This window comes from Filicampus tigris, chromosome 13 (assembly GCF_054856515.1).
Source record: "Filicampus tigris isolate MCC_2025a chromosome 13, RoL_Ftig_1.0, whole genome shotgun sequence".
In the NCBI taxonomy this organism is placed as follows: domain Eukaryota; kingdom Metazoa; phylum Chordata; class Actinopteri; order Syngnathiformes; family Syngnathidae; genus Filicampus; species Filicampus tigris.
The window spans coordinates 2,002,014-2,025,322 of NC_141229.1; the positions used below are offsets into that span (position 1 = coordinate 2,002,014).

Genomic DNA, 23,309 nt, shown 5'->3' on the forward strand with positions numbered 1-23,309 from the left:
CCTCCATGTCCTGGTGCACATTGATCAGATGCAAGTGGCACATGGCACACAAATGACCATATATGGCCTGGCTGTCAATGTTGTCTTGTGACGTCAAAGCATCCATTGTATTTGATAACGTGACAGATCCACGGGCGTCCTTTATGAGCACACAAGCTGGGCCAAAGTGACGTTTGTGTGCTCGAACTCAAGTCCGAGCTTTTGTTGTGGAGGCACCGTGCCCGCGACGTGGCGTCGAGGAATGTGCATCACCAAACACGGGAGCGAAAGACTCCACTTCGACTTGGCAGTTGTCACGCGTGAAATGGGAGCGACAATCACACGATCTTATGAACTTCGATCGCCCGCAATTGGCACGACCGAGCTTCGGCATTGATGTCCCGCGGCAAGCAGCTCGTGTGTTCCTGTTAAAGTCGACTCAAGTGCACCTTCTGACAGCTGTGTTCACTTTGTGTTGGACGGAAGTCTTGCGCGAGAACGCGCACGAATCAGCGCCAAACGTCGCATTTGGTAACAATTTCAAGAAATGGTGTCTCCGGTGTAGGAGAGGTCGACGTGACGTGACTGAATTTTGTTTGTCAGATCGCTACGGTCGATGTGTCGAGAAAAAAAACGTATGGCGTTCAATCGGCTATTTCGTCTACGGAGTCCGCTGTGTGTCACTGCGCGCACCATAAGCACGTATCGGGGCGTGGCTTTGCCCAGACAAGGAAGCCAGCTCAGCCAATCGTGTCGCGCCTCCCGCTTCGCGCAAACCGCGGGCAGCCAATGGCGATCTCGAATGGCGAGCTTCCACTCCCACGCTTCCTCTTATTGGGAAGTTACTCAGCACATGTCGTCATTTCCCTTGTGGCGCCGCGTTCGTATCCACCAATAGCGAAAGCGCAAGAGTAAGGACCAATTAAAAACGTGTATTCCCCTGGCCAATAGCTTTGCTCGGTGACGAGAAGCGCCGAGCTGTCCGCCAATGGCCTGACGGGAAACACAGCTCGGGACTCAACAGCTTGTTGTTCGTGTATCGCGTCGCAAGCCCGGGCGAGAGGGAAGCAAGACGCCTCGTTGAACGTGAGTATAAAATGATGATTTTTACGACCCCGAAAAGTGCCGTCCGCCCCGCTCGGGAACACTCGCCAGTTCGGCGAGCGGCGAAGCCGCGCAGGTGTTAGAAGATGTCGGCTTTCGTCGTGCTCACGAGCGGCAGCCACGAATTGAATGGCAGCCACGGCTTGTTTTCGCACTGAAGAAATGTGAAAGCTTGTGTGTGTGTGTGTGTGTCTTTTGTCAAACAACCCAATATGAAATGAAAACATGTAAAGCGACGGACTTTCATCTCATGTCACATTTAATGACGCCGTCGGCTATAAAGTTAGTTTCTTTTGTGCCCACGAGCCAGTGGACGTAAGCGAGACGCTTTAAATCTGCGGACAAACTAGCTCGCCTGCCTCTTTAGCATGCTAGCTCCAGCTAGCCGGAGAGCGGACGCAGCCACCAACCACCAACACCGCCGTCGCCTCAACCCGCGAGTACTTTTTGGTCGTTACTCGACTGCCATCCGACCGCCGGCTGGCCCGCTTTCCGTCGCCCCCGGTTTGACCGTCGTTACCAAACCGCTCGGAAGCCAGAGGGGGAGGGCAGGAGCGGAGCGAGCTAAAGTTAGCCGCGCTAGCTGAGCTGACATGGCGACGTGACTCACTGTGGAGCTCAGCTCCAAGCGGGAGCTCGGATCGGTCACGGACAACCCGACCGAACCGGCCGCTGCTGGCTGGCCAGATGGGCTGGTCGGCTCTCTCCGAGGAAAACTCCCTGTTTTAAGTGAAGGGGAGCTGACATTTGTTTTGATCCAACCGTAGGTGGGGGGGTGGGGGTGTACATACTCCTGAGGTTCTTGTTAGTTATGTCTGGCTACTTTCTCAGTTATCAAGGTCTCTCTGCGCAACTGTATTTCTTCTTGGGTTTAATGTCTTTCAGTGTCCCCTGTACAACTTTTCGTGTATTGCCATAACCTGGACGATTGAAGCCACTGGACTCGAAACGACTTCAACAACCAAGAAGAGTCCACAAGTAGAATCCGCAACAGCCTGGAATCACCTTCTAGCTATTTATTTCTGTATATATATGCTCAGACATCCAGGTCTCTCCAAGATGTAAGATCTTCAACCCTGGACCTTGCATTGCTGACCGAGAATCTACACAGACATAACCAACTAGAAGATAACTAGATTCAACTTTGGAAGGTTCTCTTCAGCTAACGTTAGGCGTTGAAAGGCAATCTTCAGGCAACTGGACTCTTGTTGGTTGTTGCAGACGAAACCTCTTCAACAACCAGGAGAGTCCCGTTGCCCTAGTCTTGCAGGTTGTCAATCATCTTTTCGTGATAGATAAGTTTGCAGATTCTGTCATCTAGGCTTGAAGACGTAGCATCTTCAACGACCAAGAAACACTTGTTCAGTTTACGGTAATCGACAAAAATTGAAGCCAACAAGAGTCAGCCGGTTGCCTCGAGAGACCGAGATGACTGAGAATCCTCACGGACTACAATAACTAGATGACTGCAGATTCAATCAAGTGTTGCGGCTTCTAGTTAGCTTTCATAGCGTTGTTATAAGCTGGTACTTGTTTGCCCAATTTTCTAACACATTTCTGTTTTCTCCTGTGCCTCAGCAATCAACAAAGCACCCGAGCTGGACTTCCTCAAATAAGCACAAAAGATGAAGGTGAGTGTTTTGGACTTTATTGCGATGTCATTATTTACTGTACTTATTGTATGTGACATTTGTGGGGGTTTTTTTTTTTCAGGCAGCCGACGAGCCTGCCTACCTGACCGTGGGCACCGACGTGAGCGCCAAGTACCGAGGGGCTTTCTGCGAGGCCAAGATCAAGATTGTGAAGAGGCTGGTCAAGGTCAAGGTAAGGTGGCTCTCATCTTTGACGTGACATAGGCGACTGCGGGAGGAATCGCTCACTCATTCCCTACTCCTAATCATTATACGGGCACTTGTAAAATTATACACGTCTTTCAGGCCTCAAGTCAACTGTAGCTGCCATGGGTATCGTTCCCTCGTTTCCTTACTTTGAATCACTAGATTTTTATATCGTTCACTTTTATAGACAGAGAGTATTTACGCACCAGTCAAATGAAGTTAAGTGATTCCCTATACAACCACACTTCCTGTTAGCATTAGTTTATCGGGATGGGAATTGGAACCGGTACACAGTGTTTCATTCCAACGGGGTCGTAAGACTTTTGGCGGGGTGGCTGGCATACCTAATAATATACTGTATTAGTTAAGCCTTTGAGAAAATATTATTTCTGTGTCGTGTTTTATTTTTGTTTTTATGACTAAACTGAACATTTTGCAATTTTTTTCTGATCTTTCTGTCTTGCTCAAGCCATATCTTACGGATGGATTGAAAATTAGTGAATGAAGATTTAAAATGTTCAGAACGTCTTGATTTCATTGTAATTATTGATGCAATTTGTTCTGGCCCGATTGACAGTCACGTACTGTGGCGGCACTGCTCATGTCGAACGCTGTCCTAGGGATTGTTTGTTTGCGTTCCGAGTAAAGACGGCACAGGCAAGGAGTATATTTGGCGTCGCACCTTTTCCAACATGGTATCAAGGCAGCAGATGCTCTAAAACATTCGGCCATATTTCACGCCGAAAGACGATACACGTGAAAAGCTGTCATTTTTATTGTTGGTGGGGATTCCTCCAATATGCATCTTTCCGTGACGACTTCTAACCTATTGTTTGCATTATTTGGGAGTGTGTAATATTGTTAGCTGTGTTGCTACCGTAGCGCCCGAGATGTTACGTTCCATCACGAGTGTGACAGTTGGGGTTAGTGTGGGTTGATTGGTCATCACCCTGCAAATATCTTTCCAGAAGGACGCATGGATATAAACAACGTTATACATGATACCGCGTTACAACGTACACAACGGTCTACTTTGCTTGAACAGTGCTCGTACCACCAGATCTTTGGAATTGCATTTTTCCACTGGGTATAATCCATTTAATTATTCGTCCAGGAAAAAAAAAAAAAGTGTTTTTCTGAATACATGGTGAAAAGATCAGAGAAAATTGCAAACGATTTCATGTCATTTTATGGGAAAGTACAATTTGGTCCATATGGCACGACATAATCTAATGACGTCAATGATTTCATATAGCATTTGTTTTCTTTTCTTCCCTCACTCAATGAGAATTAATAAGGAGTCCGGTTGCGCTACGCGCGACTGATAACCGAATTGGAATCAACTTTTGTGTTTTGTTGTTGTCGTTGTTCTCTGCAGGTGACTCTGAAAGGGGAGAGCACCAGCCAGGTGGTCCACGATGATCAGGTCAAAGGCCCCCTCAGGGTAAGAAGCTTCATCACCCTGATAAGATAAGAATGCCTTTATTGATCCCACGGTGGGGAAATGTTCATGATAATGATGATGACGTTATGGTGGTGACCGCGTGTGTGCGCCGTTAGGTGGGCTCCACGGTGGAGGTGAAGACCAACGAGGGCATGTGTAGCGAGGCCGTCATCAGCAAGCTGACGGACGCCAGCCTCTACACCGTCGGTGAGTGCGCGTGAAGCGGCGGGCGCCTTCCGAGCGAGCGCCTGACTCAGGTGTCGCCGTGTGTTTCAGTTTTTGACGATGGAGACGAGAAGACGCTGCGGCGGTCGTCTTTGTGCCTGAAAGGCGAGCGACACTTTGCGGAGAGCGAGGTGGGTTCAGGACCGGTCAGATGATTTCAGCCCTTTCCAAAAAAAATAATAATAATAATAATACAGTAAGTATTCTAGTAAGGAATCATATTTGCATTGTCACATGTCCTGTATATTAACAAAATACATGTGTAACAAGTTAACAACACAAGCAATATAATAATAATAATAACAATTTTATTAAACAAAAACTGCACTATAAAGTACAGGTATATGAACAAAATACAGTACAGTATAACAAAAATGGTGCCATGCCAAAGAAGTAACTTGCATGTCGCCGTTTTGGATCCGATGATGGCGGAGCGGTCAAAGTTTTTCCATAGTATCGAGTGGGAAACTGCTTGAGTTTGCGCTACTGCGGGTTTCGCTATGGCTTCCGGGTTCCGGTTACAATACCGGAACTTCGTTGGAAGTAATCGATCGTTAATGTTATATAGTGGAAGAAAATTTAATGCATACGTTTTTGTTTTTTTTCGGAGTGAGAGAATTTCCCTTTGATCTAATGATGGCGGAGCGGTCAAAGTTTTTCCGTAGTATAGAGCGGGGACTGCTTGAGTTTGCGCTCACTGCGGGCTTCACTATTGGTTCCGGGTTCCGGATACCGGAACTTCCGTTGTCACGAATCGAGTAGAAAATTGAATGCATACGTTGTTTTTCCAAGTGAGGGAATTTGACAGCGGTCCGTAGGTGGGAATACTTACTGTATGTGGCTGGAGTATTCCCAGTTGGACGGCGATATACTCTTAATTTCTCATGCAATAGTAAATGCTGTGAAGTGGTGGTGTCGCCCAGAATGATGTCTTTACGCCGTTTGTCCGCTAGAGGGAGCTCTGACTGTTTAATCAAATGCGCATCTTCCGTGGCTGGATGATGTGGTTGTCGCAAACCTTTTAAAAAGAAGAAAAAGCTGGGTGCTCCAATTTCATCTTTTTTTTTGGCCACCATTCATGATGTAAAACAATAACTTTCAATAATTGTTTCACATTTAGTGTCTTTATATTGCATTATTTAAGCATCTATGGTGGAAAAAAACTTTTTTTTTTTTTTTCCAGTACAAAATCTAACGGGATATTCAACAATTGCCATTTTGTGAGCTTTGGATCTTGTTCAAGTCTTGGCAGAATTTAACCCGACGTGCCAGAATTGCTTATTGATAAAAGTCAACATTTACAATATTAGATAATTACAAAAGAAATGTGTTGATTTCATTGTATTTATGTATAAAATTTGTACAGCACGAGTGAGCTTTGGGTGGCCCGACAGTCAGGGCCTTGACATGCTTTTCCAGAAACGTCACTGTTGCTTGTGCGCAGCATACACCGATTGCCGAAATCTGAAGTTAAATTCATCAGTGAATGTTTTTTTTTGATTGCTGCCAACCATCAGCGTCAGCCTTAAAAAAATCTGCATTGGTCAGCCTTTACGTGTTCATTTTTTTGGGGGGGTCTTTTTCTTGTTGTTCCTCACCTTCTACTTTTTCTCCTCCATGTTGTTGTCTCCCTCCTACTTGTTGTTGTTCTCCATTTTTTTTCCTCCCCACTTTTCATTGTCTATCCCTTTCCTCTGTTGTTCTTGCCCTTCTACTGATCATTCTTCTTGTTGTTGTTGTTGTCTTATTCCTCCTCTCGTTTGTCCTTCTCCTGCTGCTTGGTGCTGTTTGGCTCCGCCCCTTATCCTTGTTCTCCTGCTTGTTCTTCCTTCTTGCTCCACTCTCCATCTCTACCCGTTTTCCTTCTTATCGTCCTGCTCTTCGCCGTCGTTCTTTTCGTTCTCGGTTTCCTCCTGCTTGTTCTCCTCCTCCTCTTTGTTTTTCTAGCTGTCCCTTTTTAGTTGTTGTTGTTCTTTTAACTTGTTTCCTCTTCTCTGCTACCCATTGTTCTTCTCGTTGAGCGTTTTGTACTCGACGCATTTCTGGCTGCCCGTTTCCTCCCCTTCGTTCTTCTTGCCCGCCTCCGTGTTCTCCTCCTGTCGTTCATTGTCTTGTCCCGTGCTCATTGGTTTTCGTCGTCTTCCTCCTCAGACGCTGGACCAGCTTCCTCTGACCAACCCGGAACACTTTGGCACTCCGGTCATCGGAAAGAAGTCCAATCGCGGGCGTCGTTCCTCGCAGGCCGTGTGAGTCATTGCGAGAAGATTTGATTGTTAAAAAGTGGGGCGGGGGCTTGAGCGTGAAAGCGGGGGCGCTGACTGACCGACCGACTGTCTGGCGCGGCTCAGGGCGGACGAGGAGAACGAGTCGTCGTCCAGCGAAGACGACGAGGATGACCGCAGAAGGCTGAACGATGAGCTGCTGGGGAAAGTCTGCAGCGTCAAGGAGGACCAGCCCGCCTCCTGTTTCCTGGCACTGGTAAAAGCCACCAATGGCGTGCGTTTGCGTCATGTGTGAACACCTCTTGACGTGTGCGTTTAGGTGGTGTCTCCCAGCTGCAACGACGAGTTGGTGGTGAAGAAGGATCAGTGTCTGGTTCGATCCTTCAGCGACTCCAAGTTGTGAGTTGGAGTCCACTTTGTGAATCGTTTCCTACTCGCTACGTGGCGGTGCCTTGAGATGCAAGTTGAATTTGTTCCCTGGCCACGCTTGTTAGACGTTTGGGCAACACGGGCAGAGAAATCTATCGTGATCATTTAGATTCGATTTGGTGATATCCTCCAAAAATATGTAGACAGACAGCATTTCTGAGCAACAGCCAAATCAGGTTGGCTTAAGAGTAGTTTAGTTGAGTTTTTGTGAAAAAAAAAAAGTTAAAATAAAGATGTATTAAATCTAAATCCAGTCTTCTTTTATGATAGAATTTGTTTTTTTTTTTCTTCCCCCAGGGCCGAAACCAATTATTAGTCGTCAAGGAGGCCGCTAACCTATATTTGGAACCGATACTCATTTTCAGTAAAAAGGAAAATATTTGTCAAAATCTAAAACAAAAAATGTAACCTCTTAACTTTGAAGCGTCTTTGAACATATGTTTATTGATCAATTTTTCAGATTTACATCATGTTTATTTATTTTTTGTAATTATTACTATACATTTTAAACAATATACACCTTTGTTGTCTGAAAACTTAAATAGCTCCATGTAGTTTTCGACAGTAAACGAAGCCCTCCAAAAGTTCACAATGACAGACATGTTACGCTTTCACTTATCTTTGTTTTGATTTCAACACAGTTATAAATTGACTCATTATCGGCAGTCAGGTATTTTTTTTTTTTGTCAAAATGCTGAATATCGACGCCCATAATCGCCCTGGCCGATAATCGCTCTATCCCTAGCGTCTTGTTGATCTACGTCCTGTTTCCCCGCAGCTGCACGGTTTCCAGGAGGAACGTGCACCCCCTCAACTCCATCAGCATCAACAAATCGGAGCTTTCCACCACACGCGGTCAGTCTCCTTTCCCACAATGCCACCCCTTGACCTCCTTTTCCTGTGCTCCTCGTACTCATCCTTGCGTCTTGGCTCCCTCCTCATGGCTCCACATCCCCTCCTTCCTCTTTCCCTTCTTCTCACCATCGTTCCTTCTTGCTCCTCTTTTGTCCTCCGCCTCTTCACCTCATGACTCCTCGTCCTGCTCCTCTCCAGGCTTTGAGGCGGCTCAGGCCTTTGCCAGGCGCAGGGAGGTGCCAGAAGTTTGGAAGATGGACATGAGTCAGATCTTGGACTCGTCCACCAGCGACGACGACGACGACGACAACGGCGAGGAGAAAGAGAGCGAGGACGACGATGTCAACGAGGAAGAGAAGAGGAGGAAGCTCTTGAAAGAGGAGGTCGGTGCCCTCAGTCTCAGCAAATCGTTCCGCTGGTGTCGTCTCTTCCCTGGGGAAAAGTCGTCGAACGTGGCAACCAAATCGCGCAGCCGCCAACTCTGACGAAATGCACTTGCATTGAATTTTATCATGCACCCAATCAAGCGGCTACATTTCAGCTAGGTTTTTCCTCGCTCAAATTGAGGCAGAGGTGGTACCATCCTGGCCATGCGCCATGACGTGCACGTATTCTGTAAAGTCAATTTACTCGCTTTCTTTTAAGAGTCACATTATACATTTGGGCGCACCTAAAATAGACCAGCATATGAGCTATGCTAGCTTTGCTGTGTATTTGCGCTGGTGGTTTGTTTTTGTTTCTTTGTTTTTGTGGGGTTGCCATTACATTCAACAAAAACTGCGTTAAAGTGGAAATCAACCCAAACATATATTTTTTTCAAGAATATGTTCTTTGCAAGCCCACTAGTTGAAACGAGGCATTCTGATAAATATTGTGTTTATGGAATATAGCAAAATCTACCAGTTTTTAGCCGTCTCCGAGGGTGGCCATTTTTTCATTTCTGTCGACTGAAAATGACATCACAACTACTCAGGGATCAGGTAACCACCAATCACGGCTCCGCTTCAGAAAACAGGGGAGCCGTGATTGGTGGTTACCTGAGCAGTTGTGATGTCATTTTCAGTTGACAGAAATGACAAGATGGCCGCCCCAGAGATGGCGAAAAACAGCTATATTCCATAAGTTTGAATTGACTTCCACTTTAAAACGTCCTGTGTTGAACTTCATATTTTTTTTACGCTCTTGATTTTTTTTTTTTAATTGTTTTATTTCCATCCTGTTTTGAAAGTGAACTTAGTAGGCAACTCTACTCAATGTTCCAATGTTTTGAATGTAGGAAAAACCCTGTACATGTACAAATGCCTACAAGCTAGACACACCTGTGTGTGTGTGTGTGTGTGTGTGTGTGTGTGTGTGTGTGTAGCCCGAGGAAGAGCCGGACCCGGAGGAGCGAGATCACTTCCTGCAGCAGCTCTACAAGTTCATGGAGGACCGAGGTGAGTCCGGGCAGGTGATTGACAGCTGTCCATCACACACGCGTGCCGCTTTTCTGACCATATGCATGCACGTGTGTGTGTGTCCCCCATCAGGGACGCCCATCAACAAGCCTCCAGTGCTGGGCTACAAGGACTTGAACCTGTTCAAGCTCTTCCGCCTGGTGTTCCAACACGGCGGCTGTCGCAAGGTAACGTGAGCCGGCGTCCACTCGGTCGGGGATCGGCAAATGGTGGGCCAGGGCCCAAAAGCGTTGCTCGAGCTACAGAGTTTCAATGCGACCAACGAAGGGCTGCGCGATAAATCGACATGGCGGTAATGGCCTATGCAAAATGCCTATTGCAAAGACATGCGGACAATTTTCTTCTGGAAGTGTCTGCTTTTATCTGAATTTATTTGACCAAATGTGCATCACCACCCAATAGTTGAAGATTATCAATTACAATGAATTGGCTAAAACCACATATGTGAGCTTGCTCATTTTGCCGCTGAAAAAAAATTTTCTTCTTTCATTAAATATTAAAAGTGTCATTTCTTTAGGTCCATGTTCAATATCGCTACAGTCAACATCCATATTGGATGTTTTTCTGATATCGTGCTGCCCTACTACGAATTGCACAGTGAAATAATTTGCTGGGATGTGTAAGAATACGACTCTGTTAACTGTGTATGGCCTAAAAGTGTTTTCTATGCAAATTGACTGTAAGTAGAATTTGTTATTTTTTCTGGATGGACTTCCACTTTAATATTCATTTATATCCAACGTGTTTCTTTACAGAAGGAAATGATACTTGAATTTATACATTTGCACCTTTTTTTAAAATTTCATAATAAACTTTATGAATTTTCTTTGGTCCAAACGGAGCTTTTTACATTTTTTACATTTAAGCATTTTCTTGCTATGTACCAAAAAAAAAAAAAAAAGATCATTTGAACAATCGTGAATTCAATTATTACCAAAATAATCTAGATTGATATTTTTTTCTTAATCGAGCATCCCTACTCTGGTGTATTGCAACAATAAAATGAGGCTGTTTCTTGTACATAACAGTAAAATTGTATTTTGAATTTCAAAATGAAATGCAGTGGTCTGTCTTTACTGCTAATATGCGAATATGACCCTTACAAGCAGTCTATGCAGACATATTTCTGAATGATGATAGACCTCGTTTGTGTATCAGATTGAGGGTGGCACAGTGTGGAAGCAGATCTACATGGATCTCGGCATCCCCATCCTCAACTCGGCGGCGGCGTATAACGTCAAGACGGCGTACAAAAAGTAAGCATTTGACTTCCACCAACACGCCGGCCGCACGGGCGACCAAAGACAGACAAAGTTCACCAAAGACAAACACCCCACCACCCCGCGCGCAGGTACCTTTTCGGCTTCGAGGAGTACTGCCGCTCGGCCTGCATCACCTTCAGGACCATCCACCACAACAACCCGCGCTCCCCCAAGCCGCCCAGCATTCCCAGGATCGCCACCATTCCCAGAACCGCCAGGGCCGAGTTCAGCGCGGCCGCGCACAAGAGCGAGGAAAAGGGCGCCGAGACTGAGAGCGAAAGCGACAAGGACAAGCCCAAGGACAAGCAGACGTCCCCCAGGGTGAGTCGCCGCGACGACTGCCATCTGGGGCGGCTTGTCACAAGCTCGACCAGTGCGGTCAATGAAACCCATCTGAGCAGTTGATCAACGCCGGTGTCGTTACCTGGCTGTTGGCCTCTCCTGCTTTCATAGCAATTGGGGACCAAAAGTAACAACTAAGATTGCTAATCGTTTCAAATGTTCATTCCTGAATTAAATGGTGAAACTAAATGTTGTGAATTATTAGAATTATCTTTAAGAAATCCAAAGTATGACAAATGACTCTTAGATGTGTGTCCGCTGATTGCGCTAAAACCACGCTCCGCTCAACTGTCAATCATTGTTTGGTCCAAAAGGAACGTACTCGCATTTATGTACATACAAATACATTAATACATGCATATGTATTATATTTTCTAACTTTTCTAACATTTTCTTGTTTTGCACCAAAAACTAAATGGTTTGCATAATCGTGATTCCAACTATTACCGAAATAATTGTGATTCATATTTTTTTCCATAATAGAGCATTCCTCATACTTCCATTAAAATGTGTGTGTGTGTGTGATACACATCATCGCCCGCCCCTATGGCTGCACCTCCATCTCTGACATCCTCCATCTTGTCCCGCGCAGGGGAGGAGGCGCGGCGGCACCGCAGCGGCCAAGGCGGAGCCGCCCAACAAGGGAGGAAACGACAACGGCGACGAGCCCAGGGACGCGCGGCGCCGCAGCCGTCGGCGTCTGGACGGGTCCGACAGGGGCTCCGAGGAAGACGAGGAGGACGAGGAGGAGCAGGATGAGGATGACGACGACGACGAGGATGACGAGGATGAAGAGCGGGAAAGGCGACTGGGAGCCAGGTGGGCCTTCTCTTGATGACATCACAATTGCTCAGGGTTGACCCGTTTTTCTGATGTCCCCTTTAACGAGAAAATTGTGTTCAGGAGTGAGGACGAGGGGGATAGCGACGCCTTGACGGGGACGAAGGTGAGAGTGAAGTACGGCCGGGGAAAGACGCAAAAGATCTACGAGGCTCACATCAAGAAGACGGACTCCGACAACGGAGAGCACTTCTACCTGGTGCACTACTACGGCTGGAACGTCAGGTGGGTCCGCACCAACCGACGCCGCGCACGCGTTCAGGTGAAAATGTTTTGCATCACGGTTTTGATAAAAGAAATGCAAACGAAAAGGGATACACCCCCCCATTACGGTTGCTGGAATCACCAGGTCATCGCGAGGCTTTTCCACCACTCGACTACAACTAATCAAAATTCATTTCTAACTACGGTTATCCCACTGCACAATTACAAAATTGGCATAATCGTAAAACACGATTATTAAAGTTCATTTATGTCCAAGGAAATTATACTTGAATTTATACATTTGCACCTCTTTTTTATTTTTCATTTTATTATAACTCATTTTATCAATTTTGTCTGGAACTTACATCGTGTTTAAAAGAAATGTATTTATACGTCTTTATATTTTTTACGCTTTTAACATTTTCTTGTTTTTTGCCCCAAAAAAATAAATGATCGTTTGAATAATCGTGATTTCAATTATTACCAAAATGATGGTGATAAACCCATTAAGGCCTAAAAGGCCCCAAAACCGTCGTTCGCCTTTGGAATTATCCTTAAAAACCTGAAGTTTTCCCAGAAATTCAACACTTGCAAAATAATTAATATCTCAGCCCCTGTAGCAGACAGAAACAACATGGATTTAAAATAAAGACACCGACGTATCCGCTCTCCCGGCTTTAAAGGTAGAAAGCCGCCACAGCGCTCCCGGCTCCAGTGGTAGAAACGCGGTTATGTGCTCCCGTCCTTAATGGGTTCAATTTTTTTTCATAGCCGAGCAGCCCCCCTCTGAAGTTGCCACACGGGCGCGAAGCCCTCACCCCACATGCGGGCTGTCGCGTCAGGCTTTTCAAGCCAATGAGCAATTTCCTTGCTCTTCCGCATGGCGTGGAGTGCAGTCACGGCTGACGACAGCTTGAAGACCCTGTGCCTGCTGTCGCAGTCCAACCCCGTAGCAAATCTCGGAATCGGGTGGACAAGGTCTCGAAGACTTGATCTGACCCGCACGTACGTTTTGCGCGTTTCCCCGCAGGTACGACGAATGGGTGAAGGCCGACCGCATCATCTGGCCCGCCGAGAAAGGAACCCGGAAGAGAACCAGGAAGAAGGTGAAGGTGAGCTGCCGTTACCCGTCCGCATCGCCCCGGCTTGTGATGACCTCTCCGCTTTGCTTCCAGAACAAAGAGGAGGCGGACAAGGCGGAAGATAAGCTCCCCATGGCGGCATTGATGGCCGGTCCTCTGCTGCTGCCGCCGCCCAAGCCCGTGGCGGCCAAGCGAGGGCGCCCCCAGATCCGTACCACGCCCACCAACGCGCCGCCCGGGCGTAAGACGCCGAGCGGCGAGGGGCGGTCCAGCGGCAAGAGCGTCCGCACCGAGACGCCGCCCAACATGGCCAACGGCGACAGTAAGCCACGCCAACGTCACGTTCGCGTTCCCTCCCGAGCCGCTCGATTTGGCCCTATCGAGTGAGTAGGCTGCTTTGTGGTGGTGGCGCGATGGGGGGGGAAGTTCCGCATTGTTAACTATATAACCAAGCTGACTTGGTTAAGCAAGTCGCAGTAACTTTCGCGAATTAGCATCACACTCCTAAGCCCGGTTCACATGGCAGGATTTTAAAATTGACGGACGACTTCCAAGCTCTGAGACGCAAGTCCTCGTCCTCACGTGACGAGAAAAAAAACCCCAAAAACATTCCTTCGCAGATATTCTCACGTCAGACGGAAAATCTCGCAAAACCCCTCGAGACGAAGCGAGACTTTGGAGTGAACAAACATGGCGGATGACAAGGCAGCAGGGGTCTCTGGTCCTGTCTTGACCGTGGCTCTAGTTTGCCAATTATTTTTCGTGGAAAAAAAGTCACACAAAAAGAAAAGATGTTGAGTTTCAAATAATTTTTTTAGATTTTGACGGCAACCTCTTTCTTTTTTACTGAAAATGAATATCGGTTCCAAATATCGGCCTCCTTGACTACTAATAATCGTTTCAGTAGTTGCCCTGAGAAAAAAAACATCGGTCGATCTCTACTTTTTACACCCCTTTTCAAACCCCTTTCAAATGGCAATAAGTCAAATCAGCGAAATGGAAATACCCTATTTAAATACTCCCTAGGCCCGTTTTTTGTTTTTTTTGTTTTTTAGCATTTACAGCACTTATTTTTGAAGGTCTTTTAACACACTTCAAAATAATGCAAACACATTGAAAACCACCTCATATATCGAGAGACCGCAAGAACAACGGATAAGCCGAAACAGTGACGCGAACCCTTGTTTATCGTACACAAATCGCATTTGTCCAAACTAGCCTTTGGCCTGCTCCGAAACAAACAAATCAGGTCAAACTTATCTGACATGTGTCAATAATCCTGGCCGAAGGTGTACATCAGGGGTCACTAAACCTTTTTGGAAACTTGAGAGCTACTTCTTAGGTACTGATTAACGTGAAGGGCTACCATTTTGACACACCCTTCTGAAATAACAAATTTGCTCAAATTACCTTCAACAATGTTATTGTGTGCTCATAATCAATGATAGTCATCAGTGTTTGTTTTTGTATGTCTGATTTTTACTCTATGTATAGCACTTTGTATGGAGCAATGGTTGTTTTTAAAGTGCTCAAAAAATAAAGTTGAGTCGAGAACATGCAACACTTTCTTATAAATCTCTGCCGATGTTTACACTCACTTCTACAACGTTCCTAGAAAGTCACAATTTCCCCTCGCTAGTGAGTAGCCCAGGAGCTACTCATGTGGTCCTTGGGGCTTACCTGGTGCCCGACGTTGGTGACCCCTGATGTACTTTATAAAACCAACCTACAACCGTTGCTTTCGGTCGGCGTAAAAAGCGGGATTGAAGAGGATTGAGACCACATATGAAGACCAAGGGTGCATTTTGCGGCACATTCCAACAACGCTCTGAGCGTATTCCCGAACGCAATTTTGATATGCCGGCGTGCTTTAGCAGCCGGGCTAGCTGCCGTGGCTACCTGGCGGCCATATTGGCGACTTTCCCCAGCAAAGGTGTAATGCCTGGACTTCGAAAATATGTTCGAACTTATCTCTCAGTCGCGTTTTATGTTTATCTGTCAATGCTAGGGATGTAACGATTCACTCAAGTGTTGGTTAGATTTTTTTTTTTTTTTTTTTGTAAATCGCTCCCATGCTTGGCTCTGTGCGGTGCTGCAGCCATCCACAAACACAATACGCAATGACTTTGGCGCAAGCGCGTAATTTGATCAACGCATTCAAAATGTGGCATGCGTCTGGAATGGAAAAAACTTTAAAGCTCAGGAGTAACATAATTTTTTTTCGGTGTGGATTTCAAGCATTTGAAATCCGTTTTCGATTAATCGTTACATCCCTGGAAAACGCGTGCTACAGATGCAAAACGTTTGGTGGAAGGCAAATTTTGACCTGTGAAAAGTTATTCTCAGTTCCCCTCGAAAGATGAGCAACAATTCGCAGAGTATGAAAGAAATTTGAATATACGTGCAGTCAGGAGAAAAAAAAATGGAACATGGTCACAATTCTCATCTTTCTGAGTCTAAACATCACCAAAATGGATTTCAAAACGAATTGGCCATTGCGCGACATTACACTTCTTTACATTAAAAAAAAGAAAAAAAAAAAAAAAAAGTGATTTGTTGCTTTCGCAGTCTGCTTTGCGCCGTTGTCTATCGGCGCTGTGAACCGCCGTCCACTGAGTTCTGAAGCATTTGGCCAAATATGAGCAGATGAGAAGCTTTCCCGAAAGACTTGAGATTTTATCCTTCCTGCTTTTGTCAGCAGTGAATACGAGGGATCCACATCCATGGGCAACTGCTCCGTGCCCGCCCGGCCATGGAGCAGTTGAGCATTTAATTGTCCCATTACTTTTTTTCCCTTCAAAAGTGGGAGGCACAAACTGTTGTCATTCTTACATACATTCTTCCTCAAATCCACTGTGGTGGTGTTTAGAGCCAAGAAGATGAGAACTGTGTCCATGTCCCAATATTTATGGGCCGGAGTGTGCCGCCTCATCTGTGAAGCATGATACTGCTGGGCACCAATGGCTGCCGGCGGAACTGGTTCCCTTGTATTTATCGGTGATGTGCCAAAAGTTCCATCTGAAGCGTTTTTGGTCAATGTGATTGTCTGCTGACATTCCGCCAACTGCTTAAGTACTCGTTGGATGGCGCTTGACCGCGCACATGACCCACCCAAAGCATACCGTCAACGCAACCGAAGCGTTTTTGAAGGCAAAGACGTGGAACGCCCTGCGAAGGTCGAGTGAATCAATCGCCTGATCTGAATCCGACTAAGCGGGCGCTTGACTCGCCGAAGGCAAAAGTGAAATGGGGAAGCCCCAGGCAAGCGCTGAAGACTGTTGCAGTCGAGGCCTGACGAGCATCACCGGGCAGAGGTGAAATCCAGCGCCTTGCGAAAAGTCACAAAGCATTTCCAAATAAGTATTTGAAACTAGCCAAAGTTCGTTGTAGGTTTGTTCATTTCACCCATTACTTTTTTTTTTTTGTCCCTTAAAAAATTGTGAGGCAACAAATACAGACTCTTGTAATTCCTCCACTGCCCTCAAATTAAAGCTGAAAGTCTGCGCTCAAAGTGGAAGTCAACCCAAACATGTATTTTTTTCCCAGAATATGTTCTACACAGGCCCACTAGTTGGAACGTGGCATTCTGATGAATATTAGGTGTGTGGAATATGAGTTAAGCAGCAAAATCCAGCCAGTCATGGCTCTGCGTCAGAAAACAGGTGAGCTGTGATTGGTCGAAATCTGATCCCTGAGCAACTGTGATGTCATTTTCAGTTCACAGAAGCGACAAAATGGCCGCCCCCAGAGATGGCTAAAAACAGGTGGATTAGCTCTTATTCCGCAAACACAATATTTAACAGAATGCCCTGTTTCAGCTGCATAGAACATATTCTTGGGAAAAAAAACGTCTGGGTTGACTTCCCTTTTTAAAGCGCATGGTGTTTGTTTCGTTTCACATTCTCCGCGGTGCCAGTAAGATGACAATTGTCTCCATGTCTTAATATTACAAAACACACGCTATTTTTTTTGTTTAGTTTTTGTCTTTACAGCTATTTAACACTGTTACCGTGTTGATAAAATGTACTGTAAATGTGAATAAACACATGGCTGGCGTCGGGCCAAAACTTTGTACCTCCAAAATGGTGACTTTTCAGGAGAGCCCAAAACTGGCAAGTGTGTTCAACATTGGCATTGTTACCAAAAGAGAGCAAGCCATTTTCAACACTTTAGATTGGTCAATAATGTGTGAAAATAACACCCACGCGTGTGGACTTATATGGATATATATATATATTTTTTTTTAAATATGAAGTTCACTCAAATGATTAGGTTTTGGCCCGACACCAGCGATATGTAATCATCAGCTTTAAAAACGACATAACGCTGGTGTTGGGCTGAAACCTTCTCTGTCACCATCTGGAAAATTGACTGTTTGCACAAATCTAATCAAGTGGTCATTCCACGCGTGCGTAGCTGTTATGTATTTGTTTTTACAAATGATTGACCATGATGTAAATAGTTGAAAATGGCTTGCCGTCTTTGACCATGCAATGTTCATGGTTGAACGAACACGCTCTTTTTGGGGCCCCCTGAAAAGTGCTGATTTTGGAGGTATGACGATTCCCGCCCCACATCAGCCATGTGTCACTTATGGTGCCCATCGGTTTCACAAATGTGTGTGTGAATGGGATGAAGTAGAGGCACCAATGTGTGCTCTTGGTAGGTTGTCGCTTTATGAAGTTTGAAGTCAATTTAACTGCATTAGCCCCATTAAATATGGCGGACGCACAAAAAGCAGTCAACCCATTCAAGGTGGAGTCTGTATATACATGTCTATGCTAAGACACAGAGCTGGGCAGTTTACTAAAAAATTTGCAGTCCGTTTATCGCCTACCCTCCCACCGTCCGTTTGTCCGGCCGGAAAAAAAGTGTAATCGCCTATAGGCCGGCCCGCCTATGATTTGAAACGGGCTTCCGTTAGCGTTTTTTTGCATCACTGGTGTACAGATTGCTAGCCTGCGTGACTTAAAAACGAACTTTTCTTGAATAAAGGCACTCTCTGTCTTGAAAATTCCGATTTTCAAATGTAATCCGTATGACTGGTCAATGCCAATTCAAAGTTGAGCCTTACATGAATTTTAGCTATGCAAGTCCTAAAATTGGCGAAACGAGTCTGATTCGATTCCCCCACCTCTGGCAACAATGCGCTTCTTTAAAAAAAAAAAAAAAAGGCACCCAGTCTTAAATTCAGATTTTCAAATGTAATCCATATGACTAGTCAAGTCTCATGAATTCAGAAGTCCTAAAATTGGCACAACGAGACGAGTTTGACTCGAGTCCGCCAGCTCTGACAACGATGCGCTATAAGTATAACTGTCGCTCGCTGATCACTTTGTCGTTGATTCACACATCCGAACGAAATTCAGAGTCTGGTGTACACGCTACTGCACAACTTACCTTATAAGGGAATTTTTTTTTCTTTTCTGCACTATATAAAAATGATTTTACAGTGTTCAGGAATTGAGTACATGATTGCCAACGCCGCAAATGTTTCATCCGCCGTCTTTGATCTTCTTTGTCCATGTTTCTGCAGACGCGCCACGTATCAGGAGGACCAGGAGGACGTCCGGGATGTACGACTCAGACCGCGCCTCAAACGGTGAGTCTTAATGGCGTCGTTTGACAACGTATTGATTCAACTTCTTTACTTAAGGAAGGGAAAAAAAAATGTTCGAACTCTTGTCATCTACTTAAAGTTGTACCTCGGGCGGCCCATTATTATGGCCTGCAGCACCGGGCCGCCTCTGACAGAGAGTGAGCAAAACGGAGCGTCATCTGTGATGTTCTGTGTTGCTAACAATGTGAATTGAAGAACAAAAAAAATGCTAAAACTTGCTAATGCCAATGCTAACATTGTGAATGCATGAAAAATGCTAAACGAGCTCATGCCAAAAATACCTTTTGTCATGTCATCCGCAAAGGTTGGAAAAGTAGCCTATTTTGACAATGTAGAGAGTAAAAAGGAAACGTCTGGAAAGAAAACTCAAGACACACAGACACCTGAAAACTCAACTTTAGTGGAAGTCACCCCAAACATTTTTTTTTTCCAGAATATGTTCTATGCATCTGTCCATGCTAAGCCCTGGGCAACTGGGATGTCATTTTCAGTCGACAGAAGTGACAAAATGGCCAAAAACGAGTGGATGCATTAACTCTAATTCCACAAACGGATTACAGTATTTTCCGGAGTACAAGTCGCACAAAACACACGAATCAAACCGTAAACCAGTAAACGTTTGCGGCGTTGGCCTGTATAAACGAAGCACTAAAGAGGAATTTACAACCGGTAAGATAACTTTAAACTCACCAAAACGGTCGTAGATCGATTAAATAAGTCTTTTGTTTATCGCCGACCATGGAGAATGTTTCCAAGTCTCCAAAAGTACTTATGTATTCGGTCGTAATTATCTCTCTGTTAGTCTTCTCCGCTCCGTGCGTGTGCAAGACCACAGTCACGGCAAGTAGATGTATTGATAGACAGTCAAATTCTTATCATACTATTTTAATTACTTATTTAACACAATATTAGATTTTAAACGTTTAAATTATTCATGCATTTTAATAGCATTAAGGATTTATCTTTGTTTCTTTATGTGGGTTACAATAACATGTGAAATGATATACAGGTAATAATGTGTTAATAATTTCACACATAAGTCGAACCCCCGGCCAAACTATGAGACCATAGTCCGGAAAATGCGGTAAGTATTTGTACTTTATCTGGCACCACTAAACTCATTTGAAAATACTCATTTAGGCTCTGCAATTAATTTTTTTGAATTAATTCATGTCCTGCTGATTTTTAGCGCTTCCTTTATATCCTCTTTTGTTTCCATAATTGTGTTGTAGTTTGCCTGCATTTTACATCTACATTGTCTCCACGGTTTTAGTCCCCCCCCCCTTCTCCATGTCACCCTAACAGTATCATCATGCGCTCTCCCCGCAGAGGATTCTGAGAACTCGACGGTTGACAGCGAATCAGAAGAGCCACCGGACAAAAAGCTGACACTGTGGCGGGGGAGGCCCGAGAAGGGGGAGCAGGGGGGTGGCGCGTCTGAAGTAAAAGAGGGGGAGTCGAACGAGGCTGCCGTCCCGGCGACGACTCAGCCTCCCGTCACGGCGACGACTCAACCTCCCGTCCCGGCGACGACTCCACCTCCCGTCACGCCGCCTCGTCCCAGCACGCCGCAGGAGGATGGCGCCAAGGTCACAAGTCCCTCCGAAGACCAGGAGAACCCGGCAGAGGACGCTCCCAAAGTGAAGGACGAGCTGACGGACGAGCAGGAAATTGACACTCGAATGGAGAAAGTGTGCCCCGCCTCTTCCCTAGGCGGTTCGTCCCCTCAGCACGACCAACTGCAGGACACTCTTGCCGCACCACCAAAAGACATCAAGTCACCACCTTTGTCGCCACCCACGCTCAAACTTCACAACAGTGAAACGCCGCCTAAAATCTCCAGTCCGCCCACCGCCACGAGTCCCGAACCTCCACTGCCGCCTCCTCCGCCTCCTCCTCGAAGTGTCCTGAAGAGACCGGATGAGCCAATGGTGGTCCTCCACTGCCTCCCCGCACCGCGCCTCTGCCCAGAACCGCCGGCCGCCACCCCTTCAGACACCGACTCGGCCAGTGAGGAGGAGGAGGAAAAACCCGAGCTGAATCTCCGCCCTGAAAGGAAGCAAGAAGGGGTAACACCCGCCTCCCCCAAGTCTTCGCCGAACCCCACCAAGGTAGGTGCCGTAGTCTCGCCCATGTCCTTCCCGTCGCCCCTGCGTGGCGCCGAGGCGGAAAGGAAGAGCCATCGAGCAGTGAGGGCCGACGAGGTGCAAGGACAAGTTGGCGAGGATTCAAAGGAACGGCCCTCGGAGCAACTCGGGACACCGCCCCAGGCCCAGGAGGCCCTGGGACCCATCCCGAGCGAGGAGCCACAAATGGGCGCCGAGGCATTACTTTGCCATGAAGTAGACCTGGACGACCCCGATGACAAGGACAAGCCCACCTCCTCCTCGGAGCCCCTCCTCCTCATCGCCAGGGAGCACCCAGCCCAGCCGCCGTCGCCCCACCGCCCCTTCCTCCCCGACGCCCTCTCTACCTGCGACGCCCGCCGCGAGGAGCTCCTCCCGGCCAGTCTCAACCCCGAGATGGAGGCGGAGCCGGCGGAGGCAGGCGGAGAGGAGGCGCCGGACGCCCAGTCCAGTCCGGACGTCGACGCGTCGCAGGAGGCCAGAGGTCAGTGTCGCGCGCCACCCAGGCCCACTCGTGGAATGCGAATGTCCAGTCACCCTTGTCAACGTTCACCTCTCAGGTCAGAAGCGTCTGTCGGAGTGTCAGGCAAACCCCGCCTCCAAGAAACACAAACGGAACCACAAGCGCACCAGCGGGCCTGTCAAGACAGACAAGAATGGCACAGGTGAGGGCAGCCATCTTTGCCCTGACTCATCCTTCCTTGTCCCATCCTTGCTCTTTCCTTCGTAGCGCTTTTTACCACTCACCCATGTCCTTAATTTGTCGCCACCATTGCCATGATGTCACTTCCTGACATGACTCCTCCCCTTTTCCCGTCATCAGGTCACAGCAGCGACAGCGAGGACCAGTCACGGGGTTCGTCTTTGTCAAAGTCCAACAAGTCTCGCTGCTCCGGCGCCGGATCGCCGCACGCCAAAGAAAAGCATAGCGCCACTTCCCCTCAGCGGGCCTACAAGTGGACCTTCCAGCTCGGTAACGCGCGTACACACACACACACACACACACACACAGACGAACAGATATGCACGCAGGTGGCTGTGGCGTTTGCCCGTGTGACCGTTTGCGGTTTTCCCTGGTCAGACTCTCTGGACAGCATGTCGAGCAGCGAGCGGATCTCCTTCCTTCAGGACAAGCTGCAGGAGATCAGGAAATACTACATGAGCCTCAAGTCCGAGGTGGCGTCCATCGACAGACGCAGGAAGCGCTTAAAAAAGAAGGAGCGGGAAGGTAAGAAAGAGCGAATTGCGCCTGCACGCCGGTCATCAGCCGCAAGTGCTCTCTAAGCGCCTCGTGTGGTTTCCCGTCAGTGTCCAACACCACGGCGTCCACGTCCTCGGGTTCCTCGGACGCGGCGATGAGTCCATCCTCTGCCTCTCCCGCTCAGAGCACCTTGGCCGTGGAGTGCAGGTGATGACACGCCCGCCCGCCCGCGACCCCCCCCCCCCCCCTGGGACGGACAGATGACGCCCGCCCGACCGACTGACGGACGATTGGACACGATGGACCACAGAAAAGGACTGACTTCCTGTTTGACACTTCGCCAGCCACAGAGCACTTCCTGAACCTCCTGCCTTTCTTTATTCGCTTTCTCCTTCAGTCAATTTTCTCTCTACTTCCCTCTTATGTCCTCACTTCCTGCTGCCTTTTTTTTAAATTTTTTTTTATTTAAACTTTGTTGTTCCTTTTGATGTCCTGTTCATCACTTCTTCACTCCCTCTCTGTGTACTTCCTATCCCTGTTTGAAGAGAGAGGTCAACGTTCAGCTGCAGGTTCAGGGGAAGGAGCCAGAGCTTATGCAAATGAATTGTTGGACATTTTTAAGTCAAGTAAAAAAAAAAATGTTTTTTTTTTTTTTACTTTTCTATGAAAGTAGAGCTTCTATTTTGGTAAGAAAAAATGAAAAAGTTGAATAAATAAAGGTGTTTTGTTTTTGTATTGTGTTGCAGTGAGGAAGCTTGAGGACTTTGTAAGTTTTATCTCCAATTGGACAAAAAAAAAAAAAAGCTCTTCCTCGCTTCAACTTGACTTTTGTCAGACATTTTGTGGCCTGCTCGCTTCTTCTCGGTTCTGCTCCACTTGACATTTCCTGTTAAGCTCGTGGACTTTTGTGTACATAAGATGAAATGCGAAAATGTAAAGAATGATTTATAGTATTTTTAAGAGAAGACTTTGTACGCTCCTGTCAGCAGCCCAGGAAACACTTCCTGGACGCAGCGGCGTCTATTTCCAATAAAGTTCTTAAATATCAATTGTGTTTGTGCAAGCGTGCACAGGAGAAC

At 46.7% G+C, this 23,309-nt stretch overlaps 1 protein-coding gene across 1 annotated transcript; it reads left to right on the plus strand.

The window, feature by feature from the left end:
* The first annotated feature begins 586 nt into the window (after positions 1-586).
* arid4a (AT-rich interactive domain 4A) lies at positions 587-23,279 on the plus strand. The gene is made up of 25 exons (XM_086049217.1): positions 587-1,065; positions 2,662-2,714; positions 2,797-2,907; positions 4,300-4,365; positions 4,482-4,572; positions 4,642-4,721; positions 6,742-6,836; positions 6,939-7,068; positions 7,132-7,211; positions 8,020-8,096; positions 8,295-8,479; positions 9,460-9,532; positions 9,626-9,720; positions 10,712-10,809; positions 10,905-11,136; positions 11,750-11,976; positions 12,061-12,222; positions 13,232-13,313; positions 13,377-13,605; positions 18,820-18,885; positions 20,233-21,513; positions 21,590-21,694; positions 21,853-22,002; positions 22,111-22,257; positions 22,338-23,279. Exons 2-25 carry the CDS (start codon positions 2,709-2,711, stop codon positions 22,439-22,441), a joined length of 3,972 nt encoding a protein of 1,323 aa, XP_085905343.1. The 5' UTR covers positions 587-1,065; positions 2,662-2,708; the 3' UTR covers positions 22,442-23,279.
* Positions 23,280-23,309: the final 30 nt, after the last annotated feature.